This window comes from Lepidochelys kempii, chromosome 25 (genome assembly GCF_965140285.1).
Source record: "Lepidochelys kempii isolate rLepKem1 chromosome 25, rLepKem1.hap1, whole genome shotgun sequence".
Classification (NCBI taxonomy): domain Eukaryota; kingdom Metazoa; phylum Chordata; order Testudines; family Cheloniidae; genus Lepidochelys; species Lepidochelys kempii.
In genome coordinates this window covers 18758258-18773585 of record NC_136404.1, presented here as the reverse complement: position 1 = coordinate 18773585, position 15328 = coordinate 18758258, and the positions used below count along the sequence as shown (strand labels likewise).

The 15328-nt window shown below is 47.4% G+C and overlaps 1 protein-coding gene across 7 annotated transcripts in view; it reads left to right on the top strand.

Annotated features, from left to right (window-relative positions):
* Positions 1 to 11936, top strand: part of ARHGEF18 (Rho/Rac guanine nucleotide exchange factor 18) — a 93008-nt gene extending 81072 nt beyond the window's left edge. For 6 of the 7 annotated variants that reach the window (XM_073324416.2, XM_073324414.2, XM_073324413.2 and 3 more), the window contains 6 exons: positions 193 to 249; positions 842 to 889; positions 1526 to 1993; positions 3150 to 3477; positions 6456 to 6578; positions 6672 to 11936. In XM_073324416.2, coding sequence (XP_073180517.1) covers positions 193 to 249; positions 842 to 889; positions 1526 to 1993; positions 3150 to 3477; positions 6456 to 6578; positions 6672 to 6817 — 1170 coding nt within the window. In that variant the 3' untranslated portion in view covers positions 6818 to 11936. The remainder of the gene's footprint in view (positions 1 to 192; positions 250 to 841; positions 890 to 1525; positions 1994 to 3149; positions 3478 to 6455; positions 6579 to 6671) is intronic. The other variant, XM_073324415.2, reaches the window with a different exon arrangement.
* Positions 11937 to 15328: the final 3392 nt, after the last annotated feature.

The window sequence follows — 15328 nt, the reverse complement described above, 5'->3', positions numbered from 1 at the left end:
TGCAATGCTTTAAATGGGTCTGAAATAGAGCTAATCAAATGTTTTCTACTGCAATGATGGTTGTAAAATTTCCATCTAAATAAGCCTTCTCCCATTGTAAAGCTGAGAGAGTGACGACAAAGCAGCCTATGTGCATGCTGACTCTTATCTACAGTATGCTCTAGGACATCTGTTGCTTGTGTCTTTTTCCAGAGTGATGTAATGAGACTGGATTACAACAGCAGTTTCCAGCCCCTCCTGGAATCCGAGGTACTAGAATAAGCTATGTTTGTGCTTTAAGACAGAGTAAAGAGGAGTGACATTTAGCTCCATAGTATACAAAGAAAATGTAGGTTTCAGAGTAGCAGCCGTGTTAGTCTGTATTCGCAAAAAGAGGAATACTTGTGGCACCTTAGAGACTAACAAATTTATTTGAGCATATAGCATTTTAATGTTCATAGACTCAGAAACTTGTCAACAGCCTGGACCTTGCAGTTAGTTACTTGGATATAATAAATGCAGAGAGTGAAATCCTATTTGAAAGCAAAGATGAGTTTTAGGTATAGTGAGCTAACTACTTCCCATTCACCCTCACTCTCACACTAACAGTTTACTAAGGTGAAACTGAAACTCTGAGAGATGGTTCAAGCAGCTGTGTATGTGTCATAGCTTCATGCTGGTGTGTTGGAGGAAACCAGCATCAAGTCTCTAAACTGAGGAAAGCCTGGCACAAGGATTGCTGCCCAGAATCTGTGTGGTGTTAGTGGGCACTGATACTCTAGCTGGACAACAGATTAGTACTGACAAAATGAATGTCGCCACCATATCCTCCCCAGAATCTAATGCCTTTCTCTTTCCTCAGCTTGTCCAACGGATACAGAGGCTGTCACAGTTGCTCCTCAGCCTTCAGGTAAAACGCTGCTATCCAAGAGATTCGTTTAAAGCTGAACTAATCAGTCTGCAGGAATGTAGGTAGTAATGGTAATTTAATACCGCACTGGAAACAACAAAGTTCATGTGTAGGCTGGGGAGGCTGCAGGATTTGTCTGAGACTTGGGTGCCAGAGTAACCAATACTATCCCCAGTATTTCAGAGGAAGCCTAGCCGCCTGTGCCTTTACAGAATGAAATCCTTTCCTCCTTCTGATCTAACTAGCTCCCTTCTTTCTACCTCTCTGAGCTCCACTTGGTTTCCTTACTGCTGAGATACACTGTGCTTCCCACAATGACTATAGAATACGCACACCACGTCTATGTGGATGTGTATAGATAATCCTGTCAGATACAGACTGATAATTAGGTTCAAAAGATGCATCATTTTGAATGATGCAAGTTAGGTTTTTTGGCTCAAGGTCACATGTAGTACCAGGTTAATGGCAACCACAGGTTCCAAGTGAGAATTCAGCCCTCTTGTGCTGAGGGGAATGGGCTGGGTAACCTAATAGGTCTCTTTATCTTCTGAGATCTATACACTGGTAGACAATGCAGTCTCTGACCTCGCTTCTCCTGTATTTTTCAAGCCCATGTGTTGTGTTGTTTTTTTCCAGGCAGTGATATCACAGCAGGACAGCTACATTGAAATCCAGCGAGCCACCATCATAGATCGGGAGAAGCAGTACCGGCTACAGTCCACGCGCGGGAACCTGCTGCTAGAGCAGGAAAAGCAACGCAATTTTGAGAAGCAGAGAGAAGAACTGGCCAATGTGCAGAAGCTTCAGAACCAGCTGAAGGTGGAACAGCAGCGTTGGGAACGGGAGAGGGACCGGCAGCAGAGGGAGTTTGAAAGTATAGAGACACGGTTGCAGGAGCGAGAAGAGGAGACTCGGCAGCTGAAAGGTCGCTTGAACCAGGAGAGGGAAGAGCTGGAGAGACAGCGAGAGGCCTATCAGCATGACCTGGAGAGGCTACGGGAAGCGCAGAGAGCAGTTGAGAAAGAGAGAGAGCGCGTGGAACAGCTAAAGAAGCTGAAAAAACAGAACACGATGTCGGGCACGTTCTCCCCAGAAGGGGGACAGGTAAGGACTGAGTTGCTGGCAGCTGGATGCTTGATTTCTAACTGCCACCTTCACATAGACTTCTAAATGGAAGTCTCCCTCCTTTACAGTAGTTGCTACATCTTAATGCTGTAACTTTCCCTGGGGAAAGTTATCCCATAGCTGCCTCTTGCAGGGTTTGTTTTGCACCTTTCTCTGAAGAAGCAGGTACTGGCCACTATTGGAGACAGGGCAGCGGGGTAGATGGTCTTGTTCTGATTCAGCCTGGCAACTTGCCCAAGCGTTCTGCAGAGCATGTGAGAGAAGTTGAGGAAATTGCATTTGGTCCTGTGGCTGCAATAGGGTTTGCTAAACAAAGGCACTGTACTCTGCCCTGGAGATGATTGCACCAGAGGGGTTTAGTTGTGACATTCTGTAATTTTCCTGAATTCTGTGCATTTAAATTCTAAAAAACATGCTCCCCCTCCAAAGTGTGACCTTCTGCCTCTGGCTGCCCCCAGCTCCACTGGTTCAGTCCCTCTCCAGGGAGAGGAATCCAGCCACAGCAGGCGGGGCTGTGAGATAGGTGACCAAGCTTCCTTGCCATGTAGAAGTACAATAGACCCAGACACCCCAGGCAGAGCTGCAGGTGGTAGTAGCTCAGCTCAGCCACTTCTTAAAGCCTTAAAACGCCATTTTGTTTTAAATGCCTCTTTGAGCCCAGAGCAGGCACCTGCTCGCTGTCTGTGGGCGTGGGTGAGGTTCTTAGCCTGATTGTAACAGGTGTGTGCTGTACTTCCCCATGCGTAGTGCAGGCCTCTGCTCTCATGTCACTGCCCCACTTGCTGGCCCACAGCCTAATCTGCTGGGCTTGTTTGTTTTTGGTTTTTTGTTTTTTTTTACTGTCTGCCCTATTTGTACTTTGTTGTCAGCCAGTGGTCCCTTTCAAAGCCCTCTGTCAGGGATGGTATTAATCAAGGTCCAAAGCTGCCAAGATATTTTTCTTTAGTTTGCCAAGACTTATGCGGACTGAGTTTTTCTTGCTGCTTCTTTTGTTCAGTAGCACAAGGGAGGTCCTGGTGTTGGCCACAGGAAGGCGTGTGTATATTTTGGGGGTTGTCTTTTGTTTCCTCCTCTCCTCAGTCCTTGGGGGATATGAGGTATCAGCTTCATGTAACACAATTCTTTTCTCTTGTAGAGTCAAATACTGAATCATTCCATCAGTTTCAATGGAGAAGGGGTAGAAGGGTCTGTGCAACACTTGAAGCCCTTTGGGAGGGCTAGTGTCTCGGGAGTGGATTATGTGGAGCGGCCAGAGCTGGTTCGCAGGGACAGTGCCATATTGGAGAATCGTCCAGTTCTTGCAATGAAGAACGAAGTGCCAATCCACCTGCTGAGTGCAACCAACCAGATACAGAAACAGGCTGCAGTTCAGCAGCAAATCCCCACCAAGCTTGCCACCTTCACGAAAGGAAGCAAAGAAAAGGGGGGGAAGAGCAAAGCATCGCACAGGACAGACAGCACAGGTGAGTGCATTAAGGGGATCTCTGAGCTCTGCTGAAATCACAGATGCACACAACACCATATGGAGCAAGTCTCTGGCCACCTCCATCCAGCCAAACAACCCCTCACAGGAATTCATAAGCCACAGAAAGCACAAGGACCCTTCTTGGGGTGGAAATGTAGCTGAAAATTGAATGTCCTAAGTAAACCAGCATGGAACTTAAGGCTGATTTAATTCTATGACTCCCTGACCCTGTCCTCAGCTGCTGTAACACTGGGAATTTGGGGCAGGGGGTTCTCAAATAGAGCATCCAACTCTGCTTTGGGCATACATATTTAAACACATCTGAATGACTCTCACCCCGAATCCTAGCTTGTTTTGTGAATGCTGAGCAGTATCTCTTATCCTCATGGTGGCGTATGGAATATGCTGAGCCTCTCCTCCTCGCCATTGTTGGGTACCCTGGCGTGAGAGAGAACTGGCTTTCTCCCACCTCCCTGCGGGCAATGGCTTGTCCAGGAAGATTTCTCACTTGCAAAGGCCATTCTGAAAATCCCAAAGGGGAAGATGTGCACTTCCTAGCACAAAGCTGCTGGTTCTAATACCTAGCCATGTTCTCCCCTGGAATCTGAAAGGCAGTAATCTGCCAACGTTTCTCACCCTGTGAACATGAATCTCCAGGCCAGAACAAGGGTGCTGCATGTATTACAGAGCTAAAAAGAGCTAATTCTGTCAGGAATAGAAGGGACTACAAATGCAGTCATGATGCCATGATGTAATTTCTGCTTCTAAGAGCTGGTTACTAAAATAGTGGCCTTTGATAATGACAGACAATGCAAAACCCACAGTTTTCCAGCCACTTGAAAGCACTTTATTTCCAGCCTTTAGTTCTGAGTTTTATATAAATATCTTTAGTTCCATGCCGGATTGTCCTGGCAAGTTTACACACATGACAGGTCCATGTTTATGTAGCGTGGATAGTGTCAGGCTTCTCCAGGTGCATTGGGGAGGCACCTTCCACCTGTGCTCTCCTATAGCACTGGTGTTTAAATGTAACTTTATTTTCATAACACGAATTGGCTTATTTCCAGCACCTACCTGTAACCTCGTAGCCCCTTTCCTCTGAACCAAGTGGTGGCAACAGAGGAAACAAAGCTGGAGTAATGCAGCTCCCCAACTTGATTTTTGTAAATTGCTTTTACACAGTGGTGTTGTAGCGACATGGTGACTCACCGGCACAGCGCCTCCTGCTGGCCATCTTGGGAATTAACTCTTTCCAGCCTTCGGAGCACCCTCTGCAGGCCGGTGTCTCGCCTGCTGCTGGCATCCATGTCCCTCCTGGACTTTGGTGCCCTTTACCCTGGGGTTCTGCCCCAGCAGTACCCCCACACTCTGGGTCTCCCCTCCCTGGGGAACCCCCAACCCTCTAAATCTACCTTGCCTCAGTGGCTACTGCCAGTCATCATCTAACCTCCGCTCACTGGGGCAGACTGCAGTTTAATGGCCACTCATCGTTGGCAGGGGATTAGGACCAGCTGCCTCTGTCTATTCCCAGGATGCCCCTCTGCAGCCCTTGTACCTTTTCATAGGCCTTCATCAAGGCCTCAGCCTGGGGTTTTACCAGGCTGGAGCTCCCCAGCTCCCTTGCCCTATTCCTCAGCACTGCTCCAGTTCCCCTTTCAAAAGGACTTGTGAGGCATCCATTCTAACGGCAAACCTTGCATATTACAAAATGAACAATATAACTGTAGCGAAGCGACAACTCACCGGCACGGCGCCTCCTGGTGGTCATCTAGGGAATTAGCTCTTTCCAGCCTTCAGAGCACCCTCTACAGGCTGGTGTCTCGCCTGCTGCTGGGATCTGTGTTCCTCCCTGACTCCAGTGCCTATTCCTAAGCTGCCCCGCTGCAGTCCCAGTACCTTTCTTGGCCTTCAGCAAGGCCTGCAGCCTGGGTGTTTACCAGGCTGGAGCTCCCCAGCACCCTTTGCCCTTCCCCAGCACTGCTCTGCTTCAGTACCTTGCTCCCAGCAGCTAGTCCTTCCCACTCCAGGGCTAGAGTGAGACTCCTCCAGCTTCTGGCCCACAGCCCTCTTATAAGAGCCAGCTGTGCCCTGCTTGGGGCGTGGCCCCAGCTGTGGCTACTTCCCCCAGTCAGCCTAGCTTTTCCCAGCTGCAGCCCTCTCCAGGGCTGCTTTTACTATTGGCTCCCCCAGGCAGCCCTCTCCCATGGCTGTTTTAACCCCTTCAGGGCCGGAGCGTGGTGACCATCCTGCTACAGATGTGCACAGTGGAAATGTACTTAATGGTTTTTCATCAGCTCATGAGCAAGGTGTGAAACCCAAACCGATTGGGTCCATTCTCATCAGCGCTAATGGGGTGGTCTGTTCACGGGTGTAGAGCTGAGAATAAAACGTACTAAGACTTTCTGCACCAATGGCACATAGTGTCTCATTTGGCTTGTAGGTTGCTAGGTAAGGGATGGGCATTGGGATGTGGAGGCCTTTTGGACTGGAGTGATTTAATTCCCATTGATTGCTTTTACTTCTGGAATAAAAACATTGGCAAAGTGTCCCATCAGAGCTGCTGTGTTTTCTCACTGCTGCAGCTGCATTGCAGGTAAGGAGCACGGGTAGACTTGTGGTGATCTTTCTAGTGTGGAGAGTGGCAATAGCCATTTTGTTCTGCGTGTCTGTGCCAAAGGTGTTTCTTGACTATACCAGCCCATCATAAAACAGGATTAAAATCTTCAGTTGTCCTAGGGGGGCCACTCGGGAGTTGGTGTGTCTCTGTGTAACTAAATAGAAGGTGCTGGGTGCGGGAGAGAGAGGGTGAATGCTCATGGTCTGAGCAGTTGAAGAGGTAAATTAAGTTTATTAGGACCAGCCCTTTGGGTGTATGGGGAATGGGTATTGGGTGTCTGAGCCTGGGCTGAAACAGTGGAGTCGGCAAAATGCTCCCAGGATGAAGTACTGATGTGTAAAGCAACTTTTTCTTTTCAGCATCTGTTGACCTGAAACAGCTGCTTACACCTAAGCTTGTTGGGAAAGATGAGGGTGCACTGAAGAACAGACGGTCAGCGAGCCCGGTCCTCCTGAACAGCCACAGCATTGCGTTCCAGCCAGGTAAGTCTTGCCAAAGAGCAGTGAGAGGCCACTCTGTGCTGAGACATTCTTGTGTACTATAGTGAGTCTTTCCTCTCCCTCTTTCTCCCACAGAGAGTTACAGCCCAGCTGACAGCCAGCCCGAAGCAGTGAATCCATTCAAGCCCAACAATGTTCACGTCCACACGTTGGTGGCCTCTCCGCCAGCCCTGATAAATGCTGAAGACGATACCTGCAAGGAAGATGTCATTTTTTTCTAAGTGTTTCCTGTTCAAGAAGGTCCTTGTGCCATGCCGTTTCAAAGAACAGAAGGTCAGCATCATGGATGTCCTTCCACCACTGATGCAGTGGAGCAGGATTTCAGTGTTGCTTGGTTGGCTTCTCTACTGACAGCTGAAAATGAATTCACCATAGTAACACACTTTCTTTTAACTTTTCCAAGCATGGGAAAGTATTGACTTTTATATGGCTTAGGTGTATAAATTCAAAGCCTGTTAAAATGTTGCCATCTACTGTAATTTGCTCTCTTTGGTGAATTTGCAGTAGCTCTTGGTAGATCTTTTATCTTGTAAAGCAAGTCAGTTTTAATTGATGTTGGGCCTCTCAGATTTTTATGTACAAGTTTTAAGAATAGGTCTTCAAATGGCTGAGAAGTTTAATTCTGTCTTTACAGAGCAGTGATCAGTGTAATGGATTATTCATTTTGTTTTAATAACAAGCTGGACAGCAAGCCAGTCTTCTCACAACCAGCGTGACAGAGGAGAGCTACCCACTCACATGAAAGGAACAGCATCTTGTACGTTTTACTGAGTTCAGCAGAACATGTGCTTACTGCACATGCAAAATGTAAGAGGGACTGTAAACCTCTTAACATTCAAAAAATCCAAGAGCCAAAAAGCTCCCCCTAGTTGTGACAGCAAAGGGTTGGACATGTATAAACTCTCTAACGTGGTAATGAAGAATTGAGCTGGGAGAGTATTCCCTGGCAATCACTTGCACTAGGTCTGATGTCCATCTTCGGGAAAGGCTCCTTAAAGACACAACAAGTAGACAACCATCTCCATGTCTGTGAGTGTGTAAAAATTCCCAAGGCAAAAACCATGTGTTGGTTCAAAATTAACTTTGAGACTGGGGTTTTATTCCAGCTGAAGATGCTGAACATAAAGACCTGGTTCAGCATGCAGTTGGTTACTGTCCTGTCTAACCTCTTGTCTTCTGGATCTTTATCTGTCTGCCGCCTCAGTGGACATCGTGCTAAGGACTGGAATGTAACAAAGCTGCTGTTACTGCAGAGAGTGCTCTGCAGCAGTGTGTCAAGAATGAAGGGAATAAGGAATATTTAGAATAATTTACCATTAACTAAATCATCTTACAGCTGCTTTGACATCTCCTCTTATTGGATGGGTCGGGTTTAGTGAATTTTGGAATGTTGACAAAGTTAAGACCATTCTGCTCAAATGGCAGTGTGCATTTCGGGAAATCATTCAGCGTATTATAGGACTCCAGTGTGTGTCTCAGTTCTTGAATATGCACTACATCTAATTAACATGTAACCTAGTACATGGAAGTGTCTGGTCAAATGTACTGTGTACAATGATGTGCACCAAAAGGGATTGTTCTGTGGGGATGATGCCATAGGAAGGGAAACCAGGCTTTCTCAACCTTAGCAAGTTTGGGGAAATGCTTCCTAAAATACGATTGCAGTAGATTTGGCGCACAAAATCCTGGCTAAAATCATTTCAGCACAAGTTAAGGCAGTTTCCCAACCAGAAGCATTTGGATATGCTGCTTTATTCCAGCCTGAGAGGAAAGCGAGTTATTTCTGCTTTAAATAAACTGTTCCCTCTGAACGGGCAGAGCAAGTGTGCTGCATGTCAGTAACTTCAGTTCAGCCCAAGTATTTTCGACTGTTCAACGTGGGAAGCCCAGGAGGTTTTATAAATTGTCAAAAGTATTTGCTGCAGAATACAGTCTTGGTTTCAAAGTGGCTAAATGGTGTAAGCAGGATTATTGCCCCAAGCAAGCTCAGCTGTAACTGGGAGACTCAAATATCCTGGAAATCTGTGATCAGTGAGGGAGAAAGACAGAAATTTGGAAGCCAAGTGGCCCTGTGCCTGCTGTGCTGGGCAAGTGCCCTCTCCTCGGTGCTGCCTTGGACATTGTTGGCTTAATGCTCATCCCTGGTGAAAATCGGGAGCAACGCCACTGAAGTCAGTGGAGTTACACTGGTGTAAGTGAGAAGAGAATCCGGCCCCACGTCATGTGGTTTATCTCCAGAGACGTGCCCTCTAGAAGCTCCTATTGAATATTTTTCTGTTTTGAGACAAGTGGTTTCTAAATCAGGCCCCTTTGGTGGTGGTGTCGTAGTGCTGCCTGCTGATCTGCAGCCTTGCCGAGCTCGTGCACTTGGTTATGGAGCCGAGGTGCAAAGAGCTGTCAGGTCACACCAAGAGACAGCCTGATGCTGGCATCGTGATATTGCGTTACTGTGACCCAATGTGTCCCCTTATTAGTGGTCAGGACATGGGACCATGATGAGTTTGTGGCTCTGTCCTCATTTGACAGTCTCTCTTCTTCACCCTCTCTTGGCTGCTGGGCTGGAATTTCTTCTCTCCTTAGAGTAAGATGAGTTCTGATAACCTGCACAAGGGCCCACCGAGTCGCCCAGTAAGGGTTGATTGCTGTATTTGATCAGCTAATGCTGCAATTCCAGTCCTGTGTAATAGAGACACACACATTTCCTTGTGTAAGTGTACATCAAAGCAGCAGGAGTGCAGGGTTGCTGTAGTCTCTCCATTCCAAGCCGAAATTCTATTCGGCCATTCCCTTAGAACCCCGGAGTTCAGGAGCTTTACCACAGAGCTACGCTTATGTCCATGGTCCCAGGTCGGGGGTGGAGCCTTTAAACCAATTTTCCGAAACAATTACTTTGTTTTATTTTTGTCATTCTAACATTGTGGGAGATAAAGTGTATGGGCCCCCAAGGCTTAGGTAGCTGCTGCTGTCCTCACCCCTCCCTGCAATAAATCCTCTCAGATGTAGAAGAGTGACACCTGAAACTGCCAGGTCTGTAATGAGAACTCATCAGAAACATAACCCAAGTTTTAAACAGCTGCTTTATCAGTGTTGTTCCCAGGAAGTGATTGTAGCTACACGTGAGCAGACGTGGTGCCTCTTGGGCGCCATCCCGAGGGCTCCTTCCCAGATGGGGCCTTCAATCCACAACTGAGGAGCTACCTTAAGAGTCAGCATCTGCCTCAATGCACACGTCTCACTGTTGCTAGCATTTGTGGAGGTTGCATTTATCTGATGTGGTGACTGGACCCCTTTGACTCTTGGTCTCGAGTCAAACTCAGGTTTGTTTGGGTTTTTTAAGTGCCAAGCTAGGCATTGATGTGATTTTTCTGTGCGGTGACCGGCCTGAAGAGGCATGACCGTGAATTAGCGAATGATGCGCTATCTTAATGATAGTGTGTGCAAAATCTGTAACTCTCCAAGGCTTTAAGCCAAAACGTGATATTCACCTACCAAAATGCAAAATAAATCATGTGTGGAACTGAGGGGAAAAGGTGATTTAAAAAATTCACCTGTTCAGAGGCCTTGAAATTTCATTAAATTCCTCCAATGTCACAAGACAAATTTTGTCATTAAAAAATAGTTCATTGGGGTATTTCACCCAGCACTAGTTTTTAAACCCATTCCCCTGAAGCAGCCTAGATTCTAAAGATGCTATTCAAGTCTGGGGTAATTGGCATATTTCTAATGCTCTTCAGGGAAGAACTTACTTATTTTAAGCGGTGCGGGGGAGCTCACTACCAAACGTTTGCTTTTAAATACTGTTGCTACAAATCAGAAGCTCCATGCTGCCCTTCCTGCCTGAACTCACCCTTTGGTCCTTTACTGCCCAGAGGTATGGTGGGAGTTTCAGCATGACCTTTGAACTACTTGGCTGTTCTTCACTTTATGTCACAGCCTTCCCATCCTGGATGATGTGTGTGTTTCATACTGTTGCTTTGAAATGTTACGGTTGCTTGTAGTCTTCGATCTTTTAAAATCCAATCCAAAGGCTGCTTCCTTTCTTCTCTCAGTTCAAAGTGCTGCCCCTTCATGTTTCCCGCCTTCGGGTTCCAATGGCTTCCTCAAGGTTGAGCTCACTCTGACACTCTCAAGTGCTTTCTTAGCATCTGACTTCCCCAGCTGTGACTTGTAGGTGCAGCCGGCCCAGCAAGTTGACTTTTGGAATCTATTTCCCTGGGTGGAGGGAAGAGTTGCTGATTTCTAGAGATGCCTGTTCACTGCATACCAGTTACGAGTGTGCCCGGACAAGCGGCTGATTCCGAGTAAAGTGGTGGCAATTCTGCCTTTCTAAATGGTCCTCTATTTTTAAAGTCCTGTAGCCAGATGCAGGCGACTGTTTGAGTCCATTCATGGCACTTGTTAAAGCAAATGGCAAAATACCTAGAATCAAAGTAGCATATTAGACTGGAATAGGGTTTAAAAATAATGTAAAAAAAATAATAAATCCTTATACCTGATCCTGCAGAACCCAATTCCCTGAGACTCTGCTAATGCTCGCAAGTGACGCACCAGTTCGTTGCATAGATTCTCCCCACAGGAGAGCGGAGCATTTTGTCATCTTCCCAGTTCCCAGCATTTTTAAAATCTCCCTTTGCAGTAGATTTTACCTCTGCTGCAGCTGCAAACCCTGCTCATTGAGAAATCTGGGGAACAGCCTTCCCCCCTTCAAGGCCAGTCCAGTACCTTTGAAACAGTTAGCTGCCCTTTATCCATTATGTGTGCATGCTACTTGTCGAATTCCACTTGTGCCATGTGTCTAATCAATGTTTTATATTTTTGTACTGAAAAGAATTGGAGCACTTTAGGAAAGTTTATTTTAAATTCCTCTTCTGTTTGTACCAAGGTAAATGCTCACGATAGTAAATCCTGTTGTATCTCGCCCAGTGAGTTGTGAACTGTCTTAACGCTGTTTAGTCTTAGGCCTGGTTTAAAGGCCCCCTGCGCTGCAATGATTCATGAATCATCATGATTTATGGTTACATGGGATTTAAATTGAGTATTCTGTTGGGGAAATGTCTCAGTTGTTTTCCTTTTGTTAGGATGTAAACATTGTAAATAGTTCCTCTACTGTCAATAATTCAGTAATTCAACTTCTTTGTAGTCCTTAATTTTATTTGTAAAGTCAATGGTTAAATGTTACTATTCTCTTGAATTGTGCACTTCTTGGTTAATTGTAAACGTGATTTTAGCACACCAAACAATTTATTTTTTCAGTGATTGCAATGTTTCTCCACTGAAGGGTTTCAGAGCAGCAATAGACCTGAAACCAACTTCGAGCAATAAAAATACCCTCAAAAACTAGCTGCGTTAAGACACTTTTATTTCCATTTAAGATTAAATGCTGTCCTAAAACAGATCAGAGAAGCAGCCGTTTCTCACATACATCTGGTTTTCTGCCCTAGAGACAAAATTCCTTGTGTGTTAGTGACACCACATCTTCTGCCTAGAGGAAGGGGGAGGCATACAGTGAGTCAGGCAGGTGCAAGGGTCTTGACAAGTATAGAGATCTCCAAGGAGCTGAAGCCCCCATGAAGGGGCCTGGTCCCAGAATGGCAGAAATACAGTGTAGTGGTGGGAGTGTGAAGGTAGGAAATTACCTTACATTGGCAGACAGCAACTTGGGGCCAGTCTGGTTTGAGATGTTGCTGGTGCTGCTTCAATCAGTTTCCATCTGCAATGTATCGAACTCTTTCTGTGCCAGCCTGGAGGCTGCTGCTAGGTATTGCCAGCGTGGGACTCATTTGACTAGTTGTACTCGGCCCCTGCTACAGGTCTGACAATGCGCATTCTATGGGGAGCTCCTCACAACACTAAGTATTGACAGACTCCAAAGGAAGCCCCAGTCAGCCTTGGCCTTGGCAGGGGATTGAGGCTCAGGGGATAGATCAGATAAAATGAGAGAGGGCAGCAGGGGGTTCCTGGACTCCAGCAGACTGAAGGCATTTTCTGTCCCCCCCATTCCATATGGAGTCTGCTGAGGAACACCTTTGGCCAGATGTGCATACATGTGTGTGAATGTGGCAGACTCCGAATGATTAGATTTGTCTAATAACGGTAAAATCATATCAATCTCAAAGTGGTATTGAGGGATCTGGGCTGTATCTCTGTTGGAAGCTACGCTTCACCTGTGAAATGTTCTTAGCATCTGAAGTTGTGGGTCTTCAAAGTTCATATTAGATGGAGGGTCCCGAGTGTTTTCCCAGCATATGTCAACACTGACAGAGGTAGTGGTAGAGCTGAGTGATGCTTCAGAGGATGGAGCTCTAAAGGCCGTGTAAACAGATCCTGACTTGACTTGCATCTGCCTTGAGGACAAAACATTTGTGCTTATTCTGGCCCCCTGGTAAGCGCTCTCGGTGCTCAGCTGCAATGGCCACTGGGGCGTCATTGTTATATGCATTTCCTGTTTGTCTGGGTAGCTAGCCAAAGTGCAATATTTCTTTTTTAAATACTGTACAGCAGCAGAAAATGGAGCTTTGCTGTTTCTGGTGGGTGACAGCTGGGTGAGGGGGGGGGGCTGCTTTATGCCTGGAATTAAAAGGCAGTGCTGTTGGTAGGGCTGGAGTCCTGCCCAACTAAATCTCAGGGTGTGAGGTGATTAATAACCAAGTTGGGAGGCCCGGACTGTATGCAGTGTTCCCAGAGCAAGAGCTAACCAGCAGTGGCCAAAGGAAAATTCAGGCTGACTAGGATTTTGCTGCCAGTGAGACTAGGAAGCTGCCTCGCGGAAGTGCTGATGTCCCCATTGCTGGAGCAGGTTGTGGGTAGATGGGGCAACATGCAGGGGTCTAGTCTGTGCTGCAGGGAAACGGGGAGGTGGGGGCAGATGGACAGGGTGACCTGCACAGACTACAGCCGCTGCTTCAGTGCCGCAGGCAGTGTGGGGGCGTCCCAGCAAAGACCCCAGGGTAGAGAGGTGAGAAGAGGGGCAGTGCTGGGGGTGGACGAGACAAGCACGGAGAAAGCGGATGGGAAAACTCAGGAAACCCAAAGACCAGTGCCGAAGCAATGGTGTGACTGGCAAGTGTCTGCAGCCGGGGAGGAGGGACCAACTCCAGGCCGCAGCACATGCTGAAAGTCCGCCGTAAAGTCATGCAGCTGGTGGTTCCCTCGTAATTGCTCACCCGCATCTGCCATGCAGATGTGCCAGTCCAGCAGCGGGAAGGGAATATTTCTGCCAGCGACGACAGACTCACTAAAGCCCAAGGGGAGTGGCAAATAACCATTTCACAAAGCACAGGCCACGGTGAGAGCAAGTGGCTGGGAACGGAGACCCCAAGGGGCCTGTTCTCAGCTCTGATGCTGGCTTGTGGTGAGGCTCTGGGCAAGCCATTGCTGTTCTGTAAAATGAATACGAAGCTACTTCTGCCCTGGCCTCCCCTCACGGGAGAGGGAGTTTGTGAAGCCCCTGGACAGCTGCTCTGTTCTAAGTTTTCCCTGATAGTCTCCCCTAGAGCCGGACTCTGTAACCAGTTGCGTGTGAGCAAGTAGTAAACCTAGCACCTCAGCAAGGGCAGCAGCTCCCCCTGCCTTCGCTAATTTCAGATCTGATGCGGATTCAACTCCAGCCCAACCATCGCCCCTTCTCCAGGGATGAATCGCTTGAGCCATGAGGAACGACAAGTTTCCTGCTGCGAATGTTCCCTTTCGTGTGGGGGAGGCTCGGCTGCATGTGCATCTGTGCGCCACTGGAGAGCCAGGTGTTGAAGGACGAGCACTCAGTGGGTCCATCCTGTGCTGCTGAGAGAGGGAATATGCTGCTTCATCGCCTCTGAAAATCAAAACCAGTCCAGTTTCCTACCCCAGGAGTGGGCCAGTCTGTTCTCAGCATACAAGGGGGGATGCCTGAGGCGCTTTCTTCTGGCGAAGCAAGGTAAGTGCCTCCCTCCCAGCGCTTTGGGCGACTTGTTTTGGCAGCTGGCAGCGTCACAGGGATCTCAGACAAGGGCCCAGCTGCATTCTGTTCCAGGGCTGCTTTTCTTAAAAAAAAAAGCTGAGAGTAACACTACTACCTTGAAACATCCTCGGGAGGGTGCTGTGGGATGGGCCAGGCCTGCCCCTAGCCCCTTGGACAGTAGCAGACGTCACCCCTTTCCAAACAAAGTCTGATGTCTCTTTAATTCTTAATATAAATTAAGCAATATGAAGTAACCACAACTACCCCAGAGCGCTGAGATCAACAGACAGAAGCAGAGGCTGGTGACAGCTAAATCTTGATAGCGCAAATATTTCAAATGGGTGATGGAGGTTTCACTCTAAACTGCTCAGTAAGCTCCACAGCGGATCAAGTTTCAATATTATCAAAGCAAAAAGAGGAGAGAGAAAATAACAGTAAATACAATAAGGGAGGCTATTCCCATCCCTCCCCCAATCTGCTCTGAGACTTCGGGGAAGTCGCTTTCCCTCTCTCCGTGCCTCTGTTAGAGGACACAAAGAATAACAGAGAACAGCCCCACACGAAGCGAGTACTAACATAGCCACTTAAGAACTCTCTCACCTAATATAAACTCTGTGCACGCAAATGCATGTATAACATCCACAAATCCCCATTTACCCCCCACCCCACCCCCCCAATTCTCCCAGAGGTCGCTGGGGTTTAGAAACCATCTTGTTTACGTAGTGTCAGCTCCTCAGCAGAACCACATCTTCCAGATACAAAGCCCAGTCTTCCAGGGTTGGCTCAGGGGAGTTTC